This window comes from Pelophylax lessonae, assembly GCF_965119305.1.
Source record: "Pelophylax lessonae genome assembly, contig: HAP1_SCAFFOLD_410, whole genome shotgun sequence".
NCBI lineage: Eukaryota > Metazoa > Chordata > Amphibia > Anura > Ranidae > Pelophylax > Pelophylax lessonae.
In genome coordinates this window covers 10786-36160 of record NW_028119934.1, presented here as the reverse complement: position 1 = coordinate 36160, position 25375 = coordinate 10786, and the positions used below count along the sequence as shown (strand labels likewise).

At 47.3% G+C, this 25375-nt stretch overlaps 1 protein-coding gene and 1 long non-coding RNA gene across 2 annotated transcripts in view; one reads left to right on the top strand and one right to left on the bottom strand.

The window, feature by feature from the left end:
* The window catches only part of LOC309543838 (leucine-rich glioma-inactivated protein 1-like), a 31507-nt gene extending 13398 nt beyond the window's left edge, over positions 1 to 18109 (top strand). The window contains exons 5-8 of the mRNA XM_082276263.1: positions 279 to 350; positions 9901 to 10079; positions 14174 to 14338; positions 17077 to 18109. Coding sequence (XP_082132389.1) covers positions 279 to 350; positions 9901 to 10079; positions 14174 to 14338; positions 17077 to 17939 — 1279 coding nt within the window. The 3' untranslated portion in view covers positions 17940 to 18109. The remainder of the gene's footprint in view (positions 1 to 278; positions 351 to 9900; positions 10080 to 14173; positions 14339 to 17076) is intronic.
* A 105-nt stretch (positions 18110 to 18214) lies between these two features.
* Positions 18215 to 19208, bottom strand: LOC309543841. The gene is made up of 3 exons (XR_014224818.1): positions 19141 to 19208; positions 18519 to 18610; positions 18215 to 18423 (listed from the first exon to the last, which is right to left on the bottom strand). It is a non-coding gene; the product is annotated as an uncharacterized lncRNA (long non-coding RNA).
* Positions 19209 to 25375: the final 6167 nt, after the last annotated feature.

The window sequence follows — 25375 nt, the reverse complement described above, 5'->3', positions numbered from 1 at the left end:
TTGTCTAAAATGTCTTTGTATGATACATTAGCAGTATCCTTCACTGGAAGCCCCTGGACTCAACTATTTGGAGGGGGTTTGTCTAGGTTAGGCCATAAATTGTATCAAAACTGGTACTCAATAGATTTTTCCGGCTCCCCTTATATTACCTCCAAGCCCCGGGGGCTATAATTTGTTGATAAATGCCATTTTCTTTCCTGAACTAGCTTTATCATGTTTTAAATTACCTGGATGAGGCAAATTTTTATATATTTCTTTCCTTGCGTTTCTCCCTTTAGGAGTTTGGCTAATAATCATCTGGAGTCTCTTCCGAGTGGGCTGTTCAGGCCCCTGTCAGCCATAAAGCACATGTAAGTATATAGCAGTCATTTATTTCCTTTCCAGAACTCAAACAAGTTAAACATTTCCAGGGATGGGCAGATTTCTGCTGGACGTTAGTCTTTAGTAGATACCAATGGTTTTGTGCAGTTATCTCAAACTTTTGTTCTTATTTTCTCAGTTTGGCTCTGTATAGCATTTGGCCATATAGTATATTTGTTTAATTTGTGTGTCTCCTGCTGGCACATTGGACCATGACACTGCCGAGGTCCTCCTCCTTCTCTTAAGTTCAAGGTCAAAGCCCCCAGGGTCTGAAAACATGTCAGACTGGCAGCATTGTGCAGTGCACAGGCTCCAATGCTGTGCCTTTTTTAATGTACAGGGGATTGTGGAGGGATTACATTAAGACAGATTTCAGACGGGTATAGATGGTCCCCCTTACTGGTTACAGGAGGCATTTTTACACAAAAATGGATTTTTGTAAGATCTTACCGTAAAATCCTTTTCTCTTAAGCTCATTGACAGACGTAGTCTTCTTGATTCTCAAGAGCTGGGTTATGTTGTCTCCGCAGGAGTAGGACTAGGCAGAAAGACAAAACGTTCTGGCTCCACCTTAGGGGCAGTCCCTGAGGGTATATCCTCCCTCTCTCTGCTACAGGGAATCAGTTCTGTTTTAAAGCAGTACAGAGAATTTAACCCAACCCAACTCAATGATAGAGGGGTGGGTACTACGTCTGTCAATGAGCTTAAGAGAAAAGGATTTTACGGTAAGATCTTACAAAAATCCATTTTTCTCTATCGCTCATTGACAGACGTAGTCTTCTTGATTCTCAAGAGCTGGGACATCCAGAAGCAGTGCCACAAATGAGGGGTGGGATTGACAAATCAAATCCAATCTAGAAGGCCAAACCGGTGCCAAACTAGAAGTTTTAAAGGCTCATTATAAACAAAGAATGAGACTAAAGAAAAAATTTTCCAACGGAAAAACCCTCGAGGTAGACCACTGGTCTCCTCAAATTGCGGCCTGCAAAACCTTGCGGCCAAACGAGGCATCAGACGATGCCATTACATCAACTTTATAATGTTTAGTAAAGGTATGCACCGACGACCAGGTAGCCGCCTTGCACACCTGGACCACTGACGCCTGATGGCGAAAGGCCCATGACGCACTAAGTGCCCGAGTGGAGTGCGCCTTAACAGGGAACGGGGGCTCCCGACCCTTAATAGAATAAGCCTGTACTACCGTCTGTCTGATCCATCTGGAAATGGTCGCGGCAGATGCAGGCAACCCCTTTTTGGGTCCATCTGGGATCACAAAAAGTGAATCCGTCTTGCGAAACGAGTCTGTCGTTTTCAAGTATACCCTGATCGCCCGGACCACATCCAAGGAGTGTAAAGCAAACTCCCGAGGATGACTGGGCTTAGGACACAGGGAAGGTAATACAATTTCTTCATTTAGATGAAATTCTGAAACCACTTTTGGTAGGAAGGATGGATTCGGACGAAGAACCACCTTATCTTTATGAACCACCAAATATGGGGAACGACAAGATAATGCGGCCAGTTCTGACACCCTGCGTGCAGAAGTAATAGCCACCAAGAAGGCCACCTTCTGGGACAACGTAGGTAGAGGAATCTCCCTAATATCTTCAAAGGGAGGCTTCTGAAGAACCGACAACACTAAATTAAGATCCCAGGGGGGTAACGGCGCGTGCACTGGCGGAGCCAGATGTCGCACCCCCTGGATGAAATTCCGCACCAAGGAATGAGTAGCCAAAGGCTTCTGAAAGAAGATGGCTAATGCTGAGACCTGACCCTTGATAGTACTCAAGGCCAGTTTCTGCTCAACCCCTTGTTGCAGAAAAGCCAATATTCGACTAATCGAATAAGACCGAGGACGGAACCCCAAAGGTTCACACCATGCAATGTAGGACTTCCATGTGCGATGATAAATCTTTCTGGAAGTCGCTTTCCTTGCTTCAACTAGAGTAGGAATAACTGAAGCTGACAAACCTTTGTCCTTCAGCACCTGGGTCTCAATAGCCAGGCCGTTAAAGCCAGCGATCGTAAAGCAGGATGGAAGATCGGTCCCTGAGACAGTAGATCCTCCCTGAGAGGAAGTCTCCACGGGACGTCCGCCACCAGTCTGACCATGTCGGCGTACCAAGCTCGACGAGGCCAGTCCGGAGCTACCAGGATTACTGGAATTCCTTCCTCCTCTATCCTGCGAAGAAGTCTTGGCAGTAACGCGAGAGGAGGGAAGGCATATATTAGCTGGTATTGCCCCCACGGGGCGATCAGTGCGTCTGCGGTTTCTGCTAGAGGATCGCGGGAGCGAGCCACGAATCTCTGAACTTTCCTGTTGAATCGTGATGCCAACAGATCCACATCCGGGGTGCCCCACCGTAGGCACAACTGGTGGAAAACGTCTGGATGGAGGGACCATTCCCCCTGATCCAGGGTCTGACGGCTGAGATAATCTGCCTGCCAATTCTCCACCCCCGGAATGAACACCACAGAGATTGCTGGAACAAATCGTTCCGCCCAGCGAAGAATGCAAGCCACTTCTTTGGCCGCTCGGACACTCTTGGTGCCCCCCTGGTGATTGACATAAGCCACGGCCGTGGCATTGTCCGACTGGATCCGAACCGGGCTGCCCTGGAGCTGCTCGGTCCAGTGAATCAGACAAAGTCTGATCGCTCTCAGTTCCAATACATTTATCGGTAACCTGGATTCTTCCGGGGACCAAAGTCCCTGGACAGATAACTGACCGAGAATTCCTCCCCATCCGGATAGACTGGCATCCGTGGTCACTATCGTCCAATATATTGGCAGAAATGACTTTCCCTGGCTGAGCATCGGAGACCGAAGCCACCAGACCAGAGACTCTCTGGTCTGTTTGCTCAATCGGATCTGATTGTCCAGGGATTCCGGATTCCGATTCCATCTGAGAAGAATCTCTTGCTGAAGAATTCGGGTATGGGACTGGGCAAATGGGACTGCTTCGAACGAAGCCACCATCAACCCCAGAACCCTCATGCACGTCCGAAGGGAAGACCAGCTGTTGGACAGTAACAACTGGACTGCTGATTGAATCTTTCGGAGTTTCCCTACCGGAAGAAAAACTCTTGTCCTGACTGTGTCTAGAATTAGACCCAGATATTCGAGCCTCTGGGTGGGAACCAGAAATGACTTTTGCTGGTTCACCAGCCACCCGAATTCCTGTAAAGAAATCATAGTAATTTCTATGTTTTGTAGCAAGGTCTGAGGAGACTCTGCATGAAGCAGAAGATCGTCTAGGTAACCAAGGATCGATATGCCTCTTTGGCGCAGAAGTGCCAACATTGGGGCCAACACCTTTGTGAAGACCCGCGGAGCCGTGGCGAGACCGAAAGGTAACGCCACAAACTGATAGTGGTTCTCTTCTACGGAAAAGCGTAGAAACCGCTGATGTCCTGCGAAAATGGGAATGTGAAGATAGGCGTCCTTGATGTCTATGGACGCTAGGACATCCCCTGGATGCAGGAAGGCTGCTACCGTGCGAATGGACTCCATTCTGAATCTTCTTATGTTGACAAAAGAATTGAGTGCTCTTAAGTCCAGAATTGGACGCACTTTGCCCTCTTTCCTGGGTATTGTAAATAGGTTTGAATAAAACCCTTGAAACCGTTCTGTCCAAGGAACGTGGACTACCACTCCTTGTTGTAGTAAATCTGTGACTGCTCTCCGCAGATCTTCTAAACGATCTGAGGATAGTCGGATATTGGAAGGGAAGAATCGCGCCGGTGGGAGAGATCGAAACTCGATCTTGTACCCTGACCTTATGACTTCGCAAACCCATTTGTCCGGGATTCTGGAAAGCCATGGATCCGGGAACCGGCGAAGACGTCCCCCCACCCCAGTTATGGGTGGGGGCACACCTTCAGGCTTTGGATGGTTTATCTTCAGGTCTGGAGGGGGCGGGCTTTTGCTTGCCCGACCAACGACCCCTGACGCCTCCTGCAGGAGCTTTGGAGGACTTAGTTTTTTCACCCGCGGGACGAAAAAACCTCTTGTGAGCAGAAAAAGAAGGCCCTCGTCTTTGACGAGTTCCTCTACCTTTAAAATTTTGCGGTAAAAAGGTGCTCTTTCCACCCGTGAGATCTTTAATGATCTCATCTAAGTTGGCTCCAAATAGACGCTCTCCTGAAAAGGGGATATTAGCCAATGCTTTTTTGGAACCTTGGTCGGCTAACCAACCTTTTAGCCACAGTGTACGCCTGAGAACCACTGTTGAGACTGATGCTCGCGCCAATAATGGAGTGGCGTCTAACGCCGCATCACACACAAACTGTAACCCCTGTATCATTTGTTCCAACAAATCTGATACCGCCTGAGGGACCTCTTCTAAGTCCCGGCGTAACCACTTGGTCCATTCAGTTACAGCCTGCGAAACCAGACCAATAGCTATTATAGGTCTGAAAGCTGATCCAATCAAGGAAAACATGGTGCGAGACATAGCTTCTATCTTGCGATCCACTGGATCTTTAAAAGACGGAGCGTCTTCTAGAGGAATAACCGTGGCTTTATTCAATCTAGCAATTGGTGAATCCACCACAGGTGGTTCTGTCCATTTCTTAATAAGGGTTTCCTCAAACGGATAACGCCTGTCAATGCGTTTAGAAATAGTAAAAGTGCGTTTTGGCAGACGCCATTCTTCTTCGATTGGATTGCCAAAACATTTGGGCAATGGAAAAACCTTCGCCACTTTGATGCGTTTTTTAGTCCCAAAAGGGATTTCAGTTTCAGCTATTTCCGATGGAGTACCCTGTAACCTTAAGGTTTCTTGAACAGATACAATGAGTGCGTTTACCAACGCTTCCTCTCGGGCTATGGCGGATGCCGAAACATCCTCCTCACTGTCTGAAGAGACAGGACCCGAGACACCAATCCCAGATGAAGTACCTGCAACTGCAGAAATGGGCTCAGAGTCTGAATCCGAGGTTTCAGATAATATGGGGTTAGGCGGGGGTCGCTTTCTTGCGCCCTGTCCCTGACAAGCCACTTCCACCCGGGACACAAAAGTTTCCATAATAGCTGACAATGATTCAATTGTCAATGGGGTGCTGGAGGATCCCGCAGACCCCTCGAGGGGATCCGGAGGAGATACATGAGTGGCAGGGTCCATGATAATTCAGGACACCTTTGCCAGCAAAACAAAAAAACTTTTTCTTTTTTTTTTTTTTTTTTTGTGCGTCTCCCCCTAGCGCAATAGCGCCCCTCAGAGTACCTGCTTCTCGATCCCACAGAGAGAGAGAGGGACCCCCAAGGCTCACCAACCGATGCAGTGCAGTTTCCAACCAACTGCAGTCAGCGTCTGTCTTACACAGACTGGAAGGAGCTGTTTGCTTTTTCCCGGGTAGAAGGACGTGGCTCCGCCCCCTGTGTACGCCTTCCGGCGTTCCCAGCTCTCCACAAGGTAGCTGGGCTCACAAAACATGGCCGCCCCCATAAAAGAGACATAAGACTCCAAAAACATGGCGGCCGGCGTGACCTGAGGACATACATGCATTAGGTCTACGGCAAAATGGCGGCGGACCGCCAAAATAGTTTTCCCAGCACATCCACCTGCATCTCTGCTAAGAGGCGATATATGGATCTACAGAAGATATACTACACATAAGGTAGGATTATACCTCCTATGTCAGCTGTAATGTTACAGTCTGCTGGGTAGAGTGTTAGCTCTTAAACCAAGTCCACTTCCCACAAACACATGCTGTATTACAAGGGGGACTTGTAAGTATCAGATATATACTGACCATATATGGAGGGGCCCATAATACATACTGCCTCATAACGAGGAAAAAAAGGGAACGTTTACTCACCATACCGAACCGACAGGCACCCTCTCTTCACAATACCCTCTCCACCGGGGTGGGGGTTTGTGGACCACTCCGGACGCCTCGACTCTCTGGTTCTTGGCGTCCAAGCGAGACTTTTAACTCGCAAGGTCAGTCCCTCCACTGGGACTCCGTCGCGGCCGACCCAGCGCGGAGCTCTGGTCTGCACGCGCTCGTAGGCAGAAACCGGGGTGACCACTGGATCTCAACATCCAGCCCGTCGCCCGGCCCCGCATACTTACTTGAATGTGTCGCGGCCGACCAAGCGCAATGCCATGGTCTGCGCGCGCTCGTAGGCCGGCTGGGGTGACCACAAGTGTCGCCCAGTCCGGCATCTTTGCTTGAAGATCTCACAGGAAAAAACACTGGAGAAAACTACCTAAAAAATGTCTTTTTCTTAAAGAAAAAAGTCTTGCCAGGACCAAAAGATCCCAGCAAGGAACTTAGGTCCTTACTCCTGACTAGACAGAAAAAACTGATTCCCTGTAGCAGAGAGAGGGAGGATATACCCTCAGGGACTGCCCCTAAGGTGGAGCCAGAACGTTTTGTCTTTCTGCCTAGTCCTACTCCTGCGGAGACAACATAACCCAGCTCTTGAGAATCAAGTAGACTACGTCTGTCAATGAGCGATAGAGAAAATAGTTTTGAGGATTTTGTCACCCTCACTAATGACATGAGGCATATTCTCCCTCACTAGGTGTGTTTACCCACAATAGCTACAGGAGGCACCAGTTACATGAGGCAAACTTACAAGGCACAATCCCCCTCCACCAGTTACACAAGGCATCCTTACGAGGCAAAGCCACCTCCACCAGTTACACGGGGCATCCTTACGAGGCAAAGCCACCTCCACCAGTTACATGGGGCATCCTTACGAGGCACAGCCACCTCTACCAGTTACATGAGGCATCCTTACAAGGCACAGCCACCTCCACCAGTTACATGCGGCATCCTTACGAGGCACAGCCACCTTCACCAGTTACATGCGGCATCCTTACGAGGCAAAGCCACCTCCACCAGTTACATGCGGCATCCTTACAAGGCAAAGCCACCTCCACCAGTTACATGCGGAATCCTTACGAGGCATAGCCACCTTCACCAGTTACATGAGGCATACTTACAAGGCACAGCCACCTCCACCAGTTACATGCGGCATCCTTACGAGGCACAGCCACCTTCACCAGTTACATGCGGCATCCTTACAAGGCAAAGCCACCTCCACCAGTTACATGCGGCATCCTTACAAGGCAAAGCCACCTCTACCAGTTACATGAGGCATCCTTACAAGGCACAGCCACCTCCACCAGTTACATGCGGCATCCTTATGAGGCACAGCCACCTTCACCAGTTACATGAGGCATACTTACAAGGCACAGCCACCTCCACCAGTTACATGCAGCATCCTTACAAGGCAAAGCCACCTTCACCAGTTACATGGGGCATCCTTACGAGGCACAGCCACCTTCACCAGTTACATGAGGCATCCTTACGAGGCACAGCCACCTTCACCAGTTACATGAGGCATCCTTACAAGGCACAGCCACCTCCACCAGTTACATGCGGCATCCTTACGAGGCACAGCCACCTTCACCAGTTACATGCGGCATCCTTACGAGGCAAAGCCACCTCCACCAGTTACATGCGGCATCCTTACGAGGCACAGCCACCTTCACCAGTTACATGAGGCATACTTACGAGGCAAAGCCACCTCCACCAGTTACATGCGGCATCCTTACAAGGCAAAGCCACCTCCACCAGTTACATAAGGCATCCTTACGAGGCACAGCCACGCTACCAGTTACATGAGGCATCCTTACAAGGCACAGCCACCTCTACCAGTTACATGAGGCATCCTTACAAGGCACAGCCACCTCTACCAGTTACATGAGGCATTACCTCCCTTACCAGTTACATGAGGCATCCTTACGAGGCACAGCCACCTCCACCAGTTACATGAGGCATTTACCAGTTACATGAGGCATTACCTCCCTTATCAGTTACATGAGGCCTCCTTACGAGGCACAGCCACCTCCACCAGTTACATGAGGCATCCTTACGAGGCACAGCCTCCTCCACCAGTTACATGGGGCATCCTTTACAAGGCACAGCCACCTCCACCAGTTACATGGGGCATCCTTTACAAGGCACAGCCACCTCCACCAGTTACATGGGGCATCCTTAAGAGGCACAGCCTCCTCCACCAGTTACATGAGGCATCCTTACGAGGCACAGCCACCTCCACCAGTTACATGGGGCATCCTTTACAAGGCACAGCCACCTCCACCAGTTACATCACCTCCACCAGTTACATGAGGCATACTTACAAGGCACAGCCACCTCCACCAGTTACATGCGGCATCCTTACAAGGCAAAGCCACCTTCACCAGTTACATGGGGCATCCTTACGAGGCACAGCCACCTTCACCAGTTACATGGGGCATCCTTACGAGGCACAGCCACCTCTACCAGTTACATGAGGCATCCTTACAAGGCACAGCCACCTCCACCAGTTACATGCGGCATCCTTACGAGGCACAGCCACCTTCACCAGTTACATGCGGCATCCTTAGGAGGCAAAGCCACCTTCACCAGTTACATGCGGCATCCTTACAAGGCAAAGCCACCTCCACCAGTTACATGCGGCATCCTTACGAGGCACAGCCACCTTCACCAGTTACATGAGGCATACTTACGAGGCAAAGCCACCTCCACCAGTTACATGCGGCATCCTTACAAGGCAAAGCCACCTCCACCAGTTACATAAGGCATCCTTACGAGGCACAGCCACGCTACCAGTTACATGAGGCATCCTTACAAGGCACAGCCACCTCTACCAGTTACATGAGGCATCCTTACAAGGCACAGCCACCTCTACCAGTTACATGAGGCATTACCTCCCTTACCAGTTACATGAGGCATCCTTACGAGGCACAGCCACCTCCACCAGTTACATGAGGCATTTACCAGTTACATGAGGCATTACCTCCCTTATCAGTTACATGAGGCCTCCTTACGAGGCACAGCCACCTCCACCAGTTACATGAGGCATCCTTACGAGGCACAGCCTCCTCCACCAGTTACATGGGGCATCCTTTACAAGGCACAGCCACCTCCACCAGTTACATGGGGCATCCTTTACAAGGCACAGCCACCTCCACCAGTTACATGGGGCATCCTTAAGAGGCACAGCCTCCTCCACCAGTTACATGAGGCATCCTTACGAGGCACAGCCACCTCCACCAGTTACATGGGGCATCCTTTACAAGGCACAGCCACCTCCACCAGTTACATCACCTCCACCAGTTACATGAGGCATCCTTACAAAGCATAGTCACCCACACTAGTTACAAGAGGCACTTTTAACTACACTAGTTAAAGGCACGTTTACCCACACTAGCTACATGAGGTGTTGTCACTTTCATTAGTTACATGAGGCATCATTGCTCTCATTGGGTTACATGAGGCACGGTTCACCCACACTAGTTACATGAGGCATTGTCACCCTCACTGCAGTATATAATATGGCTTCCTGTAAACTAATACATTTTCCCTTTTTTTTTTTTTAAGCAATAATAATATTGTTGGAACTCTGTTTATTGAGGCAGTAATCATGGACACACCCTTGAAGTGAACGATAGTCATATGTATGTATGTTGATGGAGTTGCCCCTCAAAATGTTTTTCTAACCTTGTCTGTACTGCAGTGATCTGCGTGGAAACCCCTTACACTGCGACTGTCGGATCAAGTGGCTGGTGCACTGGGTACACGGACCCGGGAAAAACATTGCTGTTTGGCCCCCACTGCCATGCCAGGAAGCGGGCAAAATTACTGGGCGGAACCTGACTGCATTGTCAGAAAAAGACTTTGAGTGCGTCACCGGCAGTAAGTACCGACAGGAAACTGCTATCCTAAAATCCCACACTTTAATGGCTACACCTGCGAGACAAAAAAAATCTTTCAGCAAACTTGATTTCGTGGCACAATTGCCCATTTCACCTTCATTTTACCTTGGATGTGCCGCACAATTTGATTTATTTAAAGGCTGAACACCGGGACCCCCCCCCCCCCCATTATTTAAAGGCTGAACACCGGGACCCCCCCCCCCCCACCACCACCAAAAAAGCTCAGACACAGGTGCCTTCCTCTGCAGCCTCAGAGTGAGTGAATGAATGGGAAGTGCTCTGTGCTCAGCAGCTTCCTGTTCATTCACAAACTGAAGCAAAGGAAACAGTTTACTATGCTTCAGTTATGAATGAACACCGTGAGTGAGTGTGGTTGTTTAGAAAAGGAAAGGTCTGGTAAATTATCTATGGACTAGCGCTTTCCCCCACTCTTCATCCTGAAACATCCCCCCCAGCAGCTGGGGGGGGGGGGGGGCGTAGAGAAGAGGAGGGAAAGCAGTAGCAATGTGGGGGGGGGCAACAAGGGAGGAAGCCCAGGCAGTAGGAGTGATCATTTCAGAGAGAACAATGGCCTGCTGTGTTTACAACATCTTACTGTCCTCTCTCAATCGCGGCCGCCGTTCCCATGGATTGGCAAGCCACGCCCTCCCCGTGCCTAGTGGGGGCAGGAGCATGCCGCTGGTGGCAGGAGCTTGCCCCCCAGCACCACTCCCGCGACCGTCATATCCCTATGTCAATTCGCACAGCCGAGCCAGCCTGCCGCAGTAAAACTGCGGTGGGCAGTCGGCAAGTGGTTAATAATTCGATCCATATAAGCATGTATTTTATTTTGGGAAGATTTTTAGGACAATATGAAGAAAAAAAAAAAGGGGGGGGGGGGGAATTGTAACTAAAAAAATTCAGAGGCAGAGTACTTAAAATATATATATTTTGTTGTGCAATTCGTTATATGTTAAAAACAAAAAATATATAAAAACAAAAACAAAAAATATATAAAAACAAAAATAAAAAAACAAACAAAAAAAAATATATAAAAATAAGCTAATTAGGCAAAAAAATATGATTCTGTACACTATTATTTGTGCCTTTTTCTTTACGGACTAAACAAACCTCAAATAACATAATGCAAAAAAAAAGAAAAACCTCAGAACATAAAATAACAAATAAAAAAATAATAAAATAAATAAATCTGCAGAGACCTTTTGTAGCCTTAAAACCTCCTTTTTCCCCTTTGGCTCCAGTAAAGGTCATAGACATTTTCTGCAAAAGTGAAATGGTGTCAGATTTGCTCATCTCTAGAAGTACACCGGAGACGGCGCAACCCAACAGTGTCCCATAAACCTGAAATATCTCTTTATAGAAAACAGAGAAATGACAGCAGAATAAGAACACACGGTCCATAGAGTGCTCCTTTTTTTTTTTTTAAATTTTTAACTTTTGTCTGGCTTAGTTGCTTAGTAGAGATCTATTTTTGTCCCAAGCATTTATAAAATAATTTACAAGTTGATTCACTCATATCTCTGCTGGAGGTCTGTTCCAAGCATCTACTACTCTTTCAGTAAAAGAATACATTCTAAGTATAGATTTTAATTTTCCTCCTGTTAGTATGAGGTTACGGCCTCGTGTTCTTGATCTTTTTGAAAATCCTCCTACCCTCCCAAACCTCCTTATCCTTCATAGACTTAAAGCAGGCATGTCCAACCTGCGGCCTGGGGGCCGCATGCAGCCCAGAACCGCAGGCAATGCGGCCCACTGCCCCATGACAATTTTTTATTTTTTTGCTGGGAAGGAAGGAAGTCGAGTCGGGGGCACAGCCACAGAGGCAGCCTCAGAGGGGATCATCCACTAGTTGTGTTAAATTAGTGCTGGGGGGGGGGGGGGGGGGGCGCGGCAGCACGGGAAGGGCGTGGGGGTGTTTTATTACTTATTTACCTTAACTAATAGTATATATGCATATATATACGCATATATATAATAGTATATATGTGGCCCGAGAAAATTTCTGTACACTCAATGTGGCCCAGAGAAGCCAAAAGGTTGGACACCCATGACTTAAAGGCTTCAGTCATTGCACCCTTGTTCTCTCCTTTCCTCCAGGCTGTACATATTAACTTCCTGAAGCCTCTCTTGATAGGTTTTATCCAGTGGCGGCTGGTGCTCCATGGGGGGGCGGCAGCGGCAGACGGACCACACCATACCTCCCTCCCCCCCGACCACACCAGCCCACACACCATACACCCCCCCCCCCCGGTCACCGACTCACTCACCGTGAACATGTGGAGGGCAGGCAAGCGGCGGCGGCGGCGGCTTCTCCTCAATCTCCTCCCTCCTCCTCCTCGGCCAATGGCATGGCTTCTCCTTTCGGCCAATCTGGAAATGGGTCCCATGACCCCGCTTTCTGCTTGGCCAGGAGGAGGATGTGTGTGACAATAGCGAATATTCATTCGCTATTGTCACACAACTGGGTGGGCTCAGGGCGCCCCGAGCCCACCCTTTTTTTAAGCCCATTAGAGCCTCTGCCTCTGATCACGTGCTTCAAAAAAAAAAAACATTGGAATCCATGCGTCCGGCACACTGCATGTAGTTTAGGGGGCCAGATGCATTAATAGGGGGGCGGCGCCCCTGTGCCCCCAATGGACAGGCCGCCACTGGTTTCATCCCTCAGACCTTTTACCATTTCTTTGTCCTTTTTTTTGTACAATTTTGGAATATTAATATCTTGATGTACCAGAATTGGACACAGTGGGGTCAGTTCACTAATTATTGCTTGCAAATTATTATTATTTTTTTTAATATCACATGCAATAATAAAAAATAACAAGTAAAAGTAAAATATCAAAATTGTGGTTAATACAGCATAATTGGTGGGTAAATAGAAAATAAAATTTGAGATAACTCATTAAACTAAATTTACTCAAAGAAAAACAAATTTGGTTTTTACCTTCTTGTGCAGGCTTTCTCATCCCTTTTTACTTCACAGGGACCCCTGAAATAATTTTCAGGTCTCAGAGAACCCCAACTAAAGCCAATCCATTAGAGGTCAGTAGGAAATATGCCCCTTACTTTGGTGGGCAGAGGGAAGAATGCTCCCTACATTGGTGGGCCAGTGGGGAAAATTTCCCTTACATTGGCGGTTAGTGGGAAGAATGCTCCTTACATTGGTGATCAGTGGGAAGAATGCTCCTTACATTGGTGATCAGTGGGAAGAATGCTCCTTACACTGGTGGCCAGTAGGAAGAATGCTCCTTACATTGGCGGCCAGTGGGAAGAATGCTCCTTACATTGGCCGCCAGTGGGGAAAATGCCCCTTACGTTGGCGGCCAGTGGGGAAAATGCCCCTTACGTTGGCGGCCAGTGGGAAGAATGTCCCTTACATTGGCGACCAATGGGACGAACGTCTCTTACATTGATGTCCAGTGGGAAGAATGCTCTTTACATTGGTGGTCAGTGGGAAGAATGCTCCTTACATTGGTGGTCAGTGGGAAGAATGTTCCTTACATTGGATACCATGTAATACACACTATATTACCAAAAGTATTGGGATGTCTGCCGTAGGGTTCAATATTGGGTTGGCCCACCCTTTACAGCTTCAACTCTTCTGGGAAGGCCGTCCGTCTTTGGGGTCCAACATCAGTGCCTGACCTCACAAATGCGCTTCTGGAACAATGGTCAAACATTCCCATAGAAACACTCCTAAACCTTGTGGACGGCCTTCCCAGAAGAGTTGAAGCTGTTATAGCTGCAAAAGGGTGGGCCAACTCAATGTTGAACCCTACGGACTAAGACTGGGATGCCATTAAAGTTCATGTGTGTGTAAAGGCAGGCGTCCCAATACTTTTGGTAATATAGTGTATAGATAATTTTTTCTGAAGTGGGGTATGATTTAGAACCTTAATCAGATGGGGACAGGAATTTGACACTGGGGGGGTATAAACGTCAGATCCAAGTGATGACCGTTTCCCCCCAAAAAAAATGACCTTTCATCCAGCATGGTGTAACTTGTTTGACTTCAGAATTTTCCAGTACCTCAAGTTTGTACCTTTTTGTAATTTGTGTTTTTTGTTGATTCTGTAGACATTATTCAGAGATGGACCTTCAAGTTTCCATCCTTGTCTGTGAAGGCCTTCGAGTATTTGTCAGAGCAGTATGTGGTGATCACACATCCGTTCGAGGGACGCTGCACCTTCCTGGAGTGGGATTATGTGGCCTATCAATTCAGACACTTTGAAAGCATTAAAGGTATGTTTGTACAGTTAGAGGTTTTTGTATTTTATTTTTTTTTTAGGCCTCATGAAGAGTTAAAGTTACTCAAGGAAGGAATAGCTATTGAAGAGGAGTGAATCCTTACCTCTCCAGCCCCTCGTGCCTCCTGAAGACTGATGGGAAACTAAGGACAGCTTCACACAGCCCCCCAAAGCGCTGCTAACCCGTGGTTTGCGTGTGAGATAGCTGTTACTTCCCATAGACGCCTGTGCTTTCCGAAAGCGCACCAAAACTCCTGCATCTTTGGTGCGCTTTCATAAAGTGCAGAACATCATAGAAGTCTATGGGAAAGCGCAGCTAACCTGCACGATACCAGCAGGGCAGTGTGAAGCCGCCTGATACCCTTCTAGGAGGGTTGATCTCTTGGGTCCCCTACAGCTCTTACTGGTTCCTCCTAGTGACCTCCACTTCTCTGCTGTATCCTGTAATTAGTAGGGATCAGAGGGAGCAACCAGTGACTGCTCAGGGAAGACCTAGGCGATCTACACTCCTGGTACTGTCCATTTCCTTCCCACCAGGTTTCAGCAGGCCTGGTGCTAGAGCAGTGTTTCTCAACTCTGGTCCTCAGGGCACACTTACAGGCCAGATTTTAAGTATTACCTTGGGGAGATGCAGACTAGAATACTGCAATCACTGAGCAGCAAATGATATCACCTGTGATGTATTTCAGTTTTCTTACAAACCTGGCCTGTTAGTGTGCCCGGAGGACCGGAGTTGAGAGACACTGTTGCTAGACTATTTTGCGCCTTAGGCAAGACCAGCTATTTGTGCCCATCCACCAAAAAAAAAAAACTTCTATACCTCTAAAACAGGGGTGTCAAACTCAATTTCATTGCGGGCCGCATCAGCATTATGGCTGCCCTCAAAGGGCCGGTTATACCTTTAAGATTAGATTCCAGAGCACCCCACGACATGAGATGTCAAGAGACCCCCCCCCCTCTCTTAAATCAAGAGTCACCCACCCTTCCTTGCATCACAATGCACCCCCTTATCTTGTGCTACTGCCAGGAAGAAGATGCAGGTGGATCTGGGAAGAAAAAATTGCAAGGTCTGGAAGAGGGCCAGAGGAGGGCTAGCGTCAGCTTACAGAGTCTGCTGAATGCTGAGACCAGGGGAAGCATGGACAAGGTGGTGTTGTGGCTGCACAGATCTGTGCAGGATCTGTAGGAGGAGTTCTGCCCTCCTCTCTACTGAGAAGGGGGGGGGGGGCAACGACAAGCCTTTCTGCAGCAGCACAGAGAAGCACAGGATCTGGCAAAGGAGTTCTGGCCTCTCTGCTGCTGACTACTGAGACAAGGTGGGGGCAGAGAAAAGCTGCAGGAGAGGTGCAAGGGCCACATGAAATGGTCTGGGGGGACGCATTCGGCCCACGGGCCTTGTGTTTGACACCTGTGCTCTAAAATATACTTACTATATGGTATAGAAAAGGGCGCAAAATAGTCTAGCACCAGGCCTGTCTATACCCCCCTGTGGTGTGTGTTGCCTCCTCATTGAGCTGACCTGAGCCACCTTGCCGGACACCGGGAGCAGCGCATGGCTGGATTACCTGGTTTGTCCATTCCTTCCCAGTCTCGCCTCCCAGGTCAGTACTTCCACGATTCCATCTTGCAGCGGAGTTTGTCCATCTGCTCCTGCATCCTCCAGTTCTCACTTTGCAGGTCGGTGACGGACCGGGAGAGCGGCCCCGCCAGGCACAGTACGACCCCCAGTTGCCTCTCCACCCCATGCCTGAACTCCTCCATCTCAGCTTGCAGTTCCTTCATGGTCCCCCATCTTTACGGGGCACACTGGTGTGATGTCGCCCCGATTAACGGGTGGCTGGCGCCTACCTTGCCTATAGGTAGCGCCGGCCCTGGGTTTTAGGGGACCATTACTTTTGGATGGAGCCGAGTTAAGGCAGAAAGGTAAGTATTCAGTCCCCTGTTTAGGCCCCTTTCACACGGGCTGGATCCGGTTTTGCTTAGCTGTCCACTGACAGGTCCATTCCCACTCCACTTTAGCAGAACAGACACAGCCCGCTCTGCTCAATGGGCAGCCAGCTGGATGTAAATGGACCATCTATCCGTTTACACCCAACTGCCCTCCGATTCAATCCAACCAGACAAATGAGAGCGGTTCCCCTTCCATTTGTTTTTGCTGGATCGGAGGTAGTCAGGTGTAAACCGGCACAAGTCGATTTAGATCTGACTGCCTATATAGGAGAATTGAGGGTCAGATCGGGTCTAGGCATAACCGAATGGACCCCTTGTGTGAAAGGGGCCCTTACAGGTATACCTTGCTTGAGTAACTTTTGTACAGCTAAAGCATCCCTTTAATGGGGTCAGAGAGTTTAAGCCTGAAAAATATAAACACATTCTTCCCTTACTTCCTATCCTAGTGACACCAGTACAAGAATTGGGGGCAGTTGTTACCAGAAAGGCACAGACAGCAATAAAAGACGTTCAGAAATGAAACCCCCTCCCTGCTTGACCTAAAATGGGTTTTATGTCAGGTCCGGTCCTGATATGAACACAAATGGCAATAAAAAGCCTGACAGAGATTTGAACCCTCCCCCCCCCCCCCCACTCTATCCAAAATTAAATAAAACTTGGACTGGAGTTGAGCTTTTTCTTTGACTGTCCTCATGTTGGTAAGATACAGATGTGAGTTGGTGTTGACTGACAACTGTTCTTTTGTTGGTGGCTTAGTCTGACATCTTTGTTTCCATGGTGCAGGTATGGCGGTGGTCTCCTGCTTGCCTTTGGTAATTGGCAAGCAGTTATTTGTCGTGGTGGCCCAGTTATTCGGTGGCACTTATGTCTACCGTCGAGATCTCTCTCCTGGAAGCCCGTCTGCATTTCGTCCCTTCCAGCATTTTACAGACATCCGCAAGCCTAATGACATTGAGAGCTTCAAGTCCACCGAAGGGGACCTCTACTTCATCATTGCAGACAGTGCAAAGTCTGGGGCCAGCACCCTTTACCGATGGAATGGTGTGGGCTTTTACCCACAGCAGCAGCTGCCTCGTTGGTACAGGGACACGGACGCCGAACCCCTAATGCTCTCGGGTTCCCCACATCTGATCATGAGTAGTGGCTCCCAGAGGCCTCTAGTATATCGCTTTGAGAACAAACGATTGGAACGCCTCACAGATATTCCAGAAGCCTGGGATGTCTATGCTGTCAAACACTTTACCGATGCGGAGGACGGAGTGTTTGCTTGCCTAGTGAGATACATGGGAGACTCTTCTTTGGTTAGGTGGGATGGCTCCATGTTTAAACAGTTACAGCAGCTGCCGTCTCGAGGTTCTCACGTCTTCCAACCTCTTCTCCTTGGTCTACATTGGCACGCTCTCCTGGGCAATGACTATGGCTACGCCTGGATATACCAGCTTGAAAAATGGAAACACTGGGAAGTTGAGGAGACCAATGACAAGGAAGGCTCTTCGGGGCCTTTGGTGCCCTTGCAGGAACTAAAAGTGTTGGAAGCCAGAGCTTTAACCACAGTGCGCGTACGGGGAAGGGAGTTTATTTTTGTGGCAAGCTTTGGAGGGGACACGGTGGTGTATGAGTACATAGAGAAAGACAATTCAATATGAGCTTGTCTGGACAAATGTGCTAAGCAAGATAAGAAAGCCAAGGCCTCAGCCTGGAGATAAAAGTCATCAAGCAACCACTATTATGAAAACCAAAGGCACTGTTTTAACTGAAACAGATTTATTTTTCATTTTCAATATAAAGGACAACGAAAAGAACCTCATTTTCTAAAGAACCACAAACAATTTATATTACTTCATTACAGTAAACGTAACTGAAAACAGATTACATTGCATTACAAATCTTAAGACTCTAAATCAAGGACTACAATGGAGAAAATCACCCAAGAATAACTTCAAGGACTTTGATGGGAGTAGGAGGATCTTACCCAGCCATAACCTTATGGTTGGGTAATGTCTTCCCGACCACATTGCAGCCCTTAAGCTTTTGGCTGGTTAAGGACCTCTTGACCCTATGGACTGTGATGGGTTCAGGAGGACATCACCCAATAATAACCTCAAGGACTGTGATGGGGGTCAGGAAGACCTTGCCCAGCTTTATAACCTTAAGGATTGCTAAAGGTTCAGAAGGAACTTACTCAACCATAATCCTCAAGGACTGTGATTGGAGGTCAGGAATACCTCATCCAGCCATAACCTTAAGGCTTATGATAGGGGTCAGGAGGAACTTACCCAACCATAACCTCAAGGACTGTGCTGGGGTTTAGGAAGACCTTACACAGATTGTGGTAAGGTTATGGTTGGGTAACATCTTCCTGACCCCCCATTGCAGTCCTTAAGGTTATGTGGCTGGGTAAGGTCCTCCTGACCCTATGGAGTGTTATTGAGGGTCAGGAAGACCTTACCCAGCCATACCCTAAAGGTTTGCAATAGGGTCAGGAGAAACTCGTCCTGACCTCCATTACTGTTTTTGAGGTCAGATCATACCCAGTCATATCCTCAAGGACTGTGATTGGGGCCAGGAAGACCTTACCCAGCCATAACCTTAAGGTTTGCAATAGGGTCAGAAGAACATACCCAACCATAACCTTCAGGACTGTGATAAAGGTCAGGATGACCTTACCCTGCCAACCTCTTAAGAATTGTGATAAAGGATATGTTATGGTTGGATAAAGTCTTCCTTACCCTATTGCAGGCCTTAAGAATATGGCTGGGTGAGGCCCTCCTGACCCTGTGAACTGTTATAGGGTCAAGAGAATGTCACCCAACCATAACCTGAAACTGTGCTGGGGGTCAAAAGGACCTTACCCAGCCATAACCTTAAGGATTGTGATAAGGTTATGGTTTGGTAACATCTTCCTGACCCCGTTGCAGCCCTTAAGGTAATGTTGGTGGGCAAAGTCCTCCTGACCCTATGGGGTGTGATTGGGTGTCAGGAAGACCTTAAGGTTTGCAATAGGGTCAGGAGGAACCCCAACCATAACCTTCATGACTGTGATAAAGGTCAGGATGACCTTACCCTGCCATAACCTTACGAATTGTGATAAGGTTATGGTTGGGTAAAGTCTTCCTAACTCCGTTGCAGTCCTTAAGATTAGGGCTGGGTGAGGCCCTCCTGACACTGTGAACTGTTATAGGGTCAAGAGGACGTCACCCAACCATAACCTCAGACTGTGATGGGGGTAAGGAAGACCTTTACCCAGCTATAGCCTTAAGGATTGCTAAAGGGTCAGGAGGAACTTACCCATTCATATCCTCAAGGGAGGTCAAGAAGACTTTACCCAGCCATAACCTTAAGGATTGTGGTAAGTTTATGGTTGGGTAAGGTCTTCCTGACCTAAATGCAGTCCTTTTGGTATGGCTGAGCAAGGTCCTCCTGACCCCATGGACTGCAATGGGGGTCAGGAGGACATTACCCAGCCATAACCTTAAGGATTGCGATAGATTAGGAGGATCTCACTCAATCATAACTTCAATGAAAAGTGACTGGTTAACAGAACTAATGTTAGAAAACATAACACAAGGAACTGACACTTTGTATTTTACAGTTGTTCTGTACATTTCATATATTGAATCATGTTGCAAACTTTTCAGATAACAGTGACATTCTGGCAGGTGTTAAAAGCTAAAGCCAGAACAAAAATCTATTAAAATCATCTATAAAATCACATTCATAGGGCTGGTATGAAGGTGCTATTATTGCATTGTATTAATACTAAACCTCCTTCCACATGGGTCTCAACCTTGACCAATACCTAAAACTATACAGATACATTTGTGTAAATAAAGTATCAACTTTTAGATTTAATTGGTGTCTGGAATCATAATGATTTTTCTACCTAAGTCCCATATGCAAAGTCTGGACGGTTGGCAGGTATATGTATATTCTCCGATCCCACCACTCGCCCTAGGACAGCTCTAACACCTCTTATGCATGTAACCCATCGTCCCCATGTCTTTGTTGAAGATTTTCCCTCACTTCCTGTCTGGTGCATCCATTGTCAGCAGGACAGGCAGTGAGGGGAAATCTCTCTATGGAAGCCCTGAATAGCAGTAAAAACCTGATGGGAGTTCTACTCCATCTCCAAGCCCTCCAAAATTGGAATTTTTATTTTGGCTTATACTCTTTATTACCTCTCCAGTAGGTGAGAAGTCCAAACTTTATTCCCTTTCAAGAGGTACGGCCTCTGAATAAAATTCTCAGCATCAGACTTAATGCCTCCAACCCCCCTGCTGCACACCGTGGTACCTTCCACCAGCCCTCCTCCCTCCCTTAGTGGGCAGCAGATAGAACCAAAGTGAACAGCAGTGAGGGGGAGCAGGCAGTCAACATTCCTGAAGGAAAAAGGGGGGAGATTGGCGCAATCGGACGGCAAGAGCTGCTGCGATAATCTGGATATGGGCAAAAAGCAGATGGCAGAGTCCAGAGGAATTGCTAACACTTTGATGGCTGCAGGCTTTGTAGGGTGAAGTAACCCTGTATGGATCCAAGAAAAAAGAGAGAGAGAAGACCAAGCGCCGATCTAAGTGTAGCAATAAAGTCAATTTAATAGCAATTTAAAAGAATGTTACTCACAAGCGAGCGTAAAAAACAGGCATCTCAATAAGTGTGGGGCATCTGGGCACTGTTCGTCCAGGGTGTCATTCGGGATCCCTTGTGGAGCAGGCACTGTGGGGGATGAGCGGCGATCTCCTGTTGCGAGGCAGGGGACGTGCAGATCCTTCAGCGGCAGTGTAGCAGCGTGGGTCCCTGGGTCGGAGGGCTATGACATCACTTCCTGGGTATGCTGGTGTGTGGAAAACGGCCTGAAGAAGGAGCGCATGCTCCGCAACGCGTCGCTGTTCCACACACCAGCATATCCAGGAAGTGATGTCATAGCCCTCCGACCCAGGGACCTGAAGGATCTGCACGTCCCCTGCCTCGCAACAGGAGATCGCCGCTCATCCCCCACAGCGCCTGCTCCACAAGGGATCCCGAATGACACCCTGGACGAACAGTGCCCAGATGCCCCACACTTATTGAGATGCCTGTTTTTTACGCTCGCTTGTGAGTAACATTCTTTTAAATTGCTATTAAATTGACTTTATTGCTACACTTAGATCGGCGCTTGGTCTTCTCTCTCTCTTTTGTCTTGGAGTCAACATTCCTGACCAGGGATCCTCAAACTAATGCCCTCCAGCTGTTGCGGAACTACACGTCCCATGAGGCATTGTAAAACTCTGACATTCACAGGCATGGTGGGAATTATAGTTCCTGAACAACTGGAGGGCCATAGTTTGAAGACCCCTGGTTTAGACTATAGAAATGCACCTATCTGGATTGGGGGGCGGGGGCAACAGCAATAATCGACCATGTGCCTTAAAATGTATGTAAAGGTAATTTATTTTGTAGTTTTGGATGAAGCATGGACCCCCGTCAGGTTTTTACTGCTGTCTGGGGAAATTAAAGCTGAACTCCGTGAAATCTCAAGACTACCTTTATGGTGGAGTTCCGGCTACCCCAGCACTGCAAGGGTTAAACCCTCATTTTTGTCATTAAAATTCAGTTTTAAGTACCTTGTTCCTCACTCCTGCAGTCTCTCCCTCTCCATGCAACCTGTACCCCGCACCCGCTTCTCTTCGACACTTTGTTGGGTCACGCACTGTCGTCATCAAATACAATGGAGGACCAGTCCTGCATTGTAAGTGAGAATGCCCCCAACCCGAAGTGTCCAAAGAGAAGAGGAGAGCACCATCTGCTGGGGGTGTGAGGGATAAGGTAGGTAAAATTGTTTTTTTAGGCTTCTTACAGCGTGCAACGCCCACACTTCCACCACTTCCCCTCCCCCCTATCATCTGGGGTCCGAAAACTGCCCTGTAGGTGGTTGCTTATCAGAATGAAAAAAGCAAATATATATTATTTCCTATACTGAATCTAAACAGCTGCAAGATAAAAAGTAGATGTAAACCCGATCACTAAAATATCATACAAGATTCTTCTACATGTTACCGTCATTTCAAAAGTCATTTTCAAGATTTCTTTTAAATCCGCAGATTTCATTAACATATAACCCTGGTGATCCTGCCATGAAGGTCCTTGTTCAGGCACTTCCTTTTATATAGGGTGACAACGCTCTACCTATTGATCTCCTGTGTTGCCACTCTTATCACATGCACCCCCTGGTGGTGACTACAAGCAGCCACACCATCACCCCTTGCTCAGGCGTGACCCCACCATTGTGACAGGAAGCCAGCCCACAGAAATTAGGTGCATTTAGACAGGAAGGGGCTGAAAGAGACCGCAGGAGGTCAGCAGCACTGAGATTGGAGGGGGGGGGGCATTAATAGACAAAAACATGAACATTGTTGTGATACATGAAGCTTTGGCAAGGTAAATGTGATATAGTTAAATCTACTTTAAATATTGCTCAAAATTTTTCTTTCAAATTTTGAATGAACCAAAAATGTTTTCACAACTAATTTTACAAAGCGGGGGGGGGGGGGGGGGGGGGGGATCATGGTACCTTTACAGAAAAATGTAATAGTTTTTATATATTGTATCACAGACTTGCACTTTTTAAACATTACCCACAATTTTCAGAAAAATATATTATGAAGATAAGAAATAGTAAAAAAAAAAAGTTCCTAATTTTAGCAGAGTGGGTTTGAATAAATCTACAACTTAAATGAATGCAGAATGCTGCCACCTTGTGGATATTTAAGAGTAGTGTGCACAGGCACAATTGTACAATCTATTCTACTCTATCCAAAATTTACACAAGATGGCCAAACATCTGGACACTTACTTATCACACCTATAAAAGATTATTGGACGTCACACTCAAAAACCATGGCCAATAATATGTATCCCCCCCCATTATTGGACATAAATATTGAGTACCCAACTTCCCCTTCCTCACCCATGTCATTTAATATGGAGCCACCCATTGATGTTTTTATAGAGCCCCTCCGTATGAATAGTAATATGGAGTTGACCCCCCCCCCCCCCATGGGCAATTATGTAGTGTTGCCCCCTCCCTCATGCCATCCTAACCTAATGGCCATTAATATGGTTTTAAAACATTTCCAACTTGAATAGAATAAATGAAGAATGCTGGCACCTAGTGGATATTTTAGAGTAGTGCGCACAGTCCCATTTATACAATCTATTCTATCCATTACACAAAATTACCAAACATTTTCTGGACACTTGCTCATCACACCTATAGGAGCTGTTTGGACATCCCACTCCAAAACCATGGCCAATAATATGGACCCCCCCCCCCCATTGGACAATAATATTGAGTTGCCAAATTCCCCTTCCCCACCCATGGCATTTAATATAGAGCCACCTATTGACATTATTATAGAGCCCCTCCATATGAATAGTAATATGGAGTTGCCGCCCCCCCATGGCCAATTATGTAGTGTTGCCCCCTCCCTCATCATGCCATCCTAACCTAGTAGGAGCTTTTTGGACGTCCCACTCGAAAACCATGGCCAATAATATGGATTCCCCCCCATTGGACATTAATATTGGTTTGCCAACTTCCCCTTCCTCACCCATGGCATTTAATATGTACGGAGCCACCCATTGCCATTATTATTATATAGGATTTATATAGTGCCGACAGTTTACGCAACACCTGTCTACCCCTCAAGTTTACAACTTGAGGGTAGACAATACAAATACAATACATTTTAATATAGTAGATTGAGTCAGAGGGCCCTGCTCGTTAGAGCTTACCATCTAAGATTATAGAGCCCCTCCGTATGAATAGTAATATGGAGTTGCGCCCCCCCATTGCCAATTATATAGTGTTACTGCCACCGCCACCCCCCATATGCCACGCTAACCTAATGGCCATTAATATGGTCTTACAAATTTCCAAAATGAATAAATGGAGAATGCTGCCACCTTGTGAACATTTTAGAGTAGTGCGCAAAGTCACGTGTACTCAGCGTCTAACAATGAGAAGCTTGCTTAAAGAGGTGAATAAGCAAACACATGCTTGGATTTTTTTTTTTTTATACTGGAACCCAAACGAAAAAATGGGATAGTATATAAAAAAAGAACATGTCAAAAATATAAAACAGAATTTGGTGGTGGGGGGGAAGCACAATTGTACAATCTAGTATAGATTGACCAAGAACTATGTATCGGGGTCCCAGAAATACAAATGCTTCCCATTGGTTTATAATAACTAATTAATCAAGCCTGCCTGATTTGATAGTTTAGGAACATCCTCATGTTAAGTATTTTTGGGAATGGGATGGATTACTGTACTGAGTTTATTGGGGGGGGGGGGGGCTTTAGGAAACTGGGGACGACCTCCACTTCTTCGAATGCTTCTTGCCTGACAGACATGCTGACCCTATTTTTAATAGTTTTAATCTCAGACCCGGAACTAATGTAGATGAGGGTTGATTTTCTTGATATCCATGCTGGTTCTGATTCAGCAACTAAAACTACTGAAGCCAGAGGTTAAACAGGAGAGGCTGTAACATGACAGCAGTAACTCCTGGATGCCTGCCTTTATGCATTTGCTTACATAGCAGATACCAACTGTATTCCCCCTATAACAGGAAGTGCCTAAACAAGGTCCTTGCATGGCAGGATCACCAGGGATTATTCTAAAAGCTGCAGACTTTAAAAGATTGCAAGTTGACATCAACAGCATGTTAAAGCTTTTATCAGATTTTAGCAATTGGGTTTACATCTACTTTACCTATCCGCCACAACAGCTAATGAGGGGGGGGGGGGGGGGATCTTAAATCTGCTTTCTATGGAATGCTCACGCAGAGGCACCATTCTGGTTTACCTTCTGCTTCCTTGTGGCAACAAGGAAATCTTGAGTATTTCCCAGTGGAAGCCAGGGAGTCCTCTAAAGCCCATAAAACCATCAGAGAACACGATAGCAGACTCGCACTGCCTGCCAACTTCCTAAATCTGTGCGTCCGCATTCGACTCCAAACAGATTTATCCAATAAGCGTCGCTGTGGCGCCATTCACCAGGCCAGAATACAGAGAAGAGTTTTGCTGGACGTTCAGTGGTGTC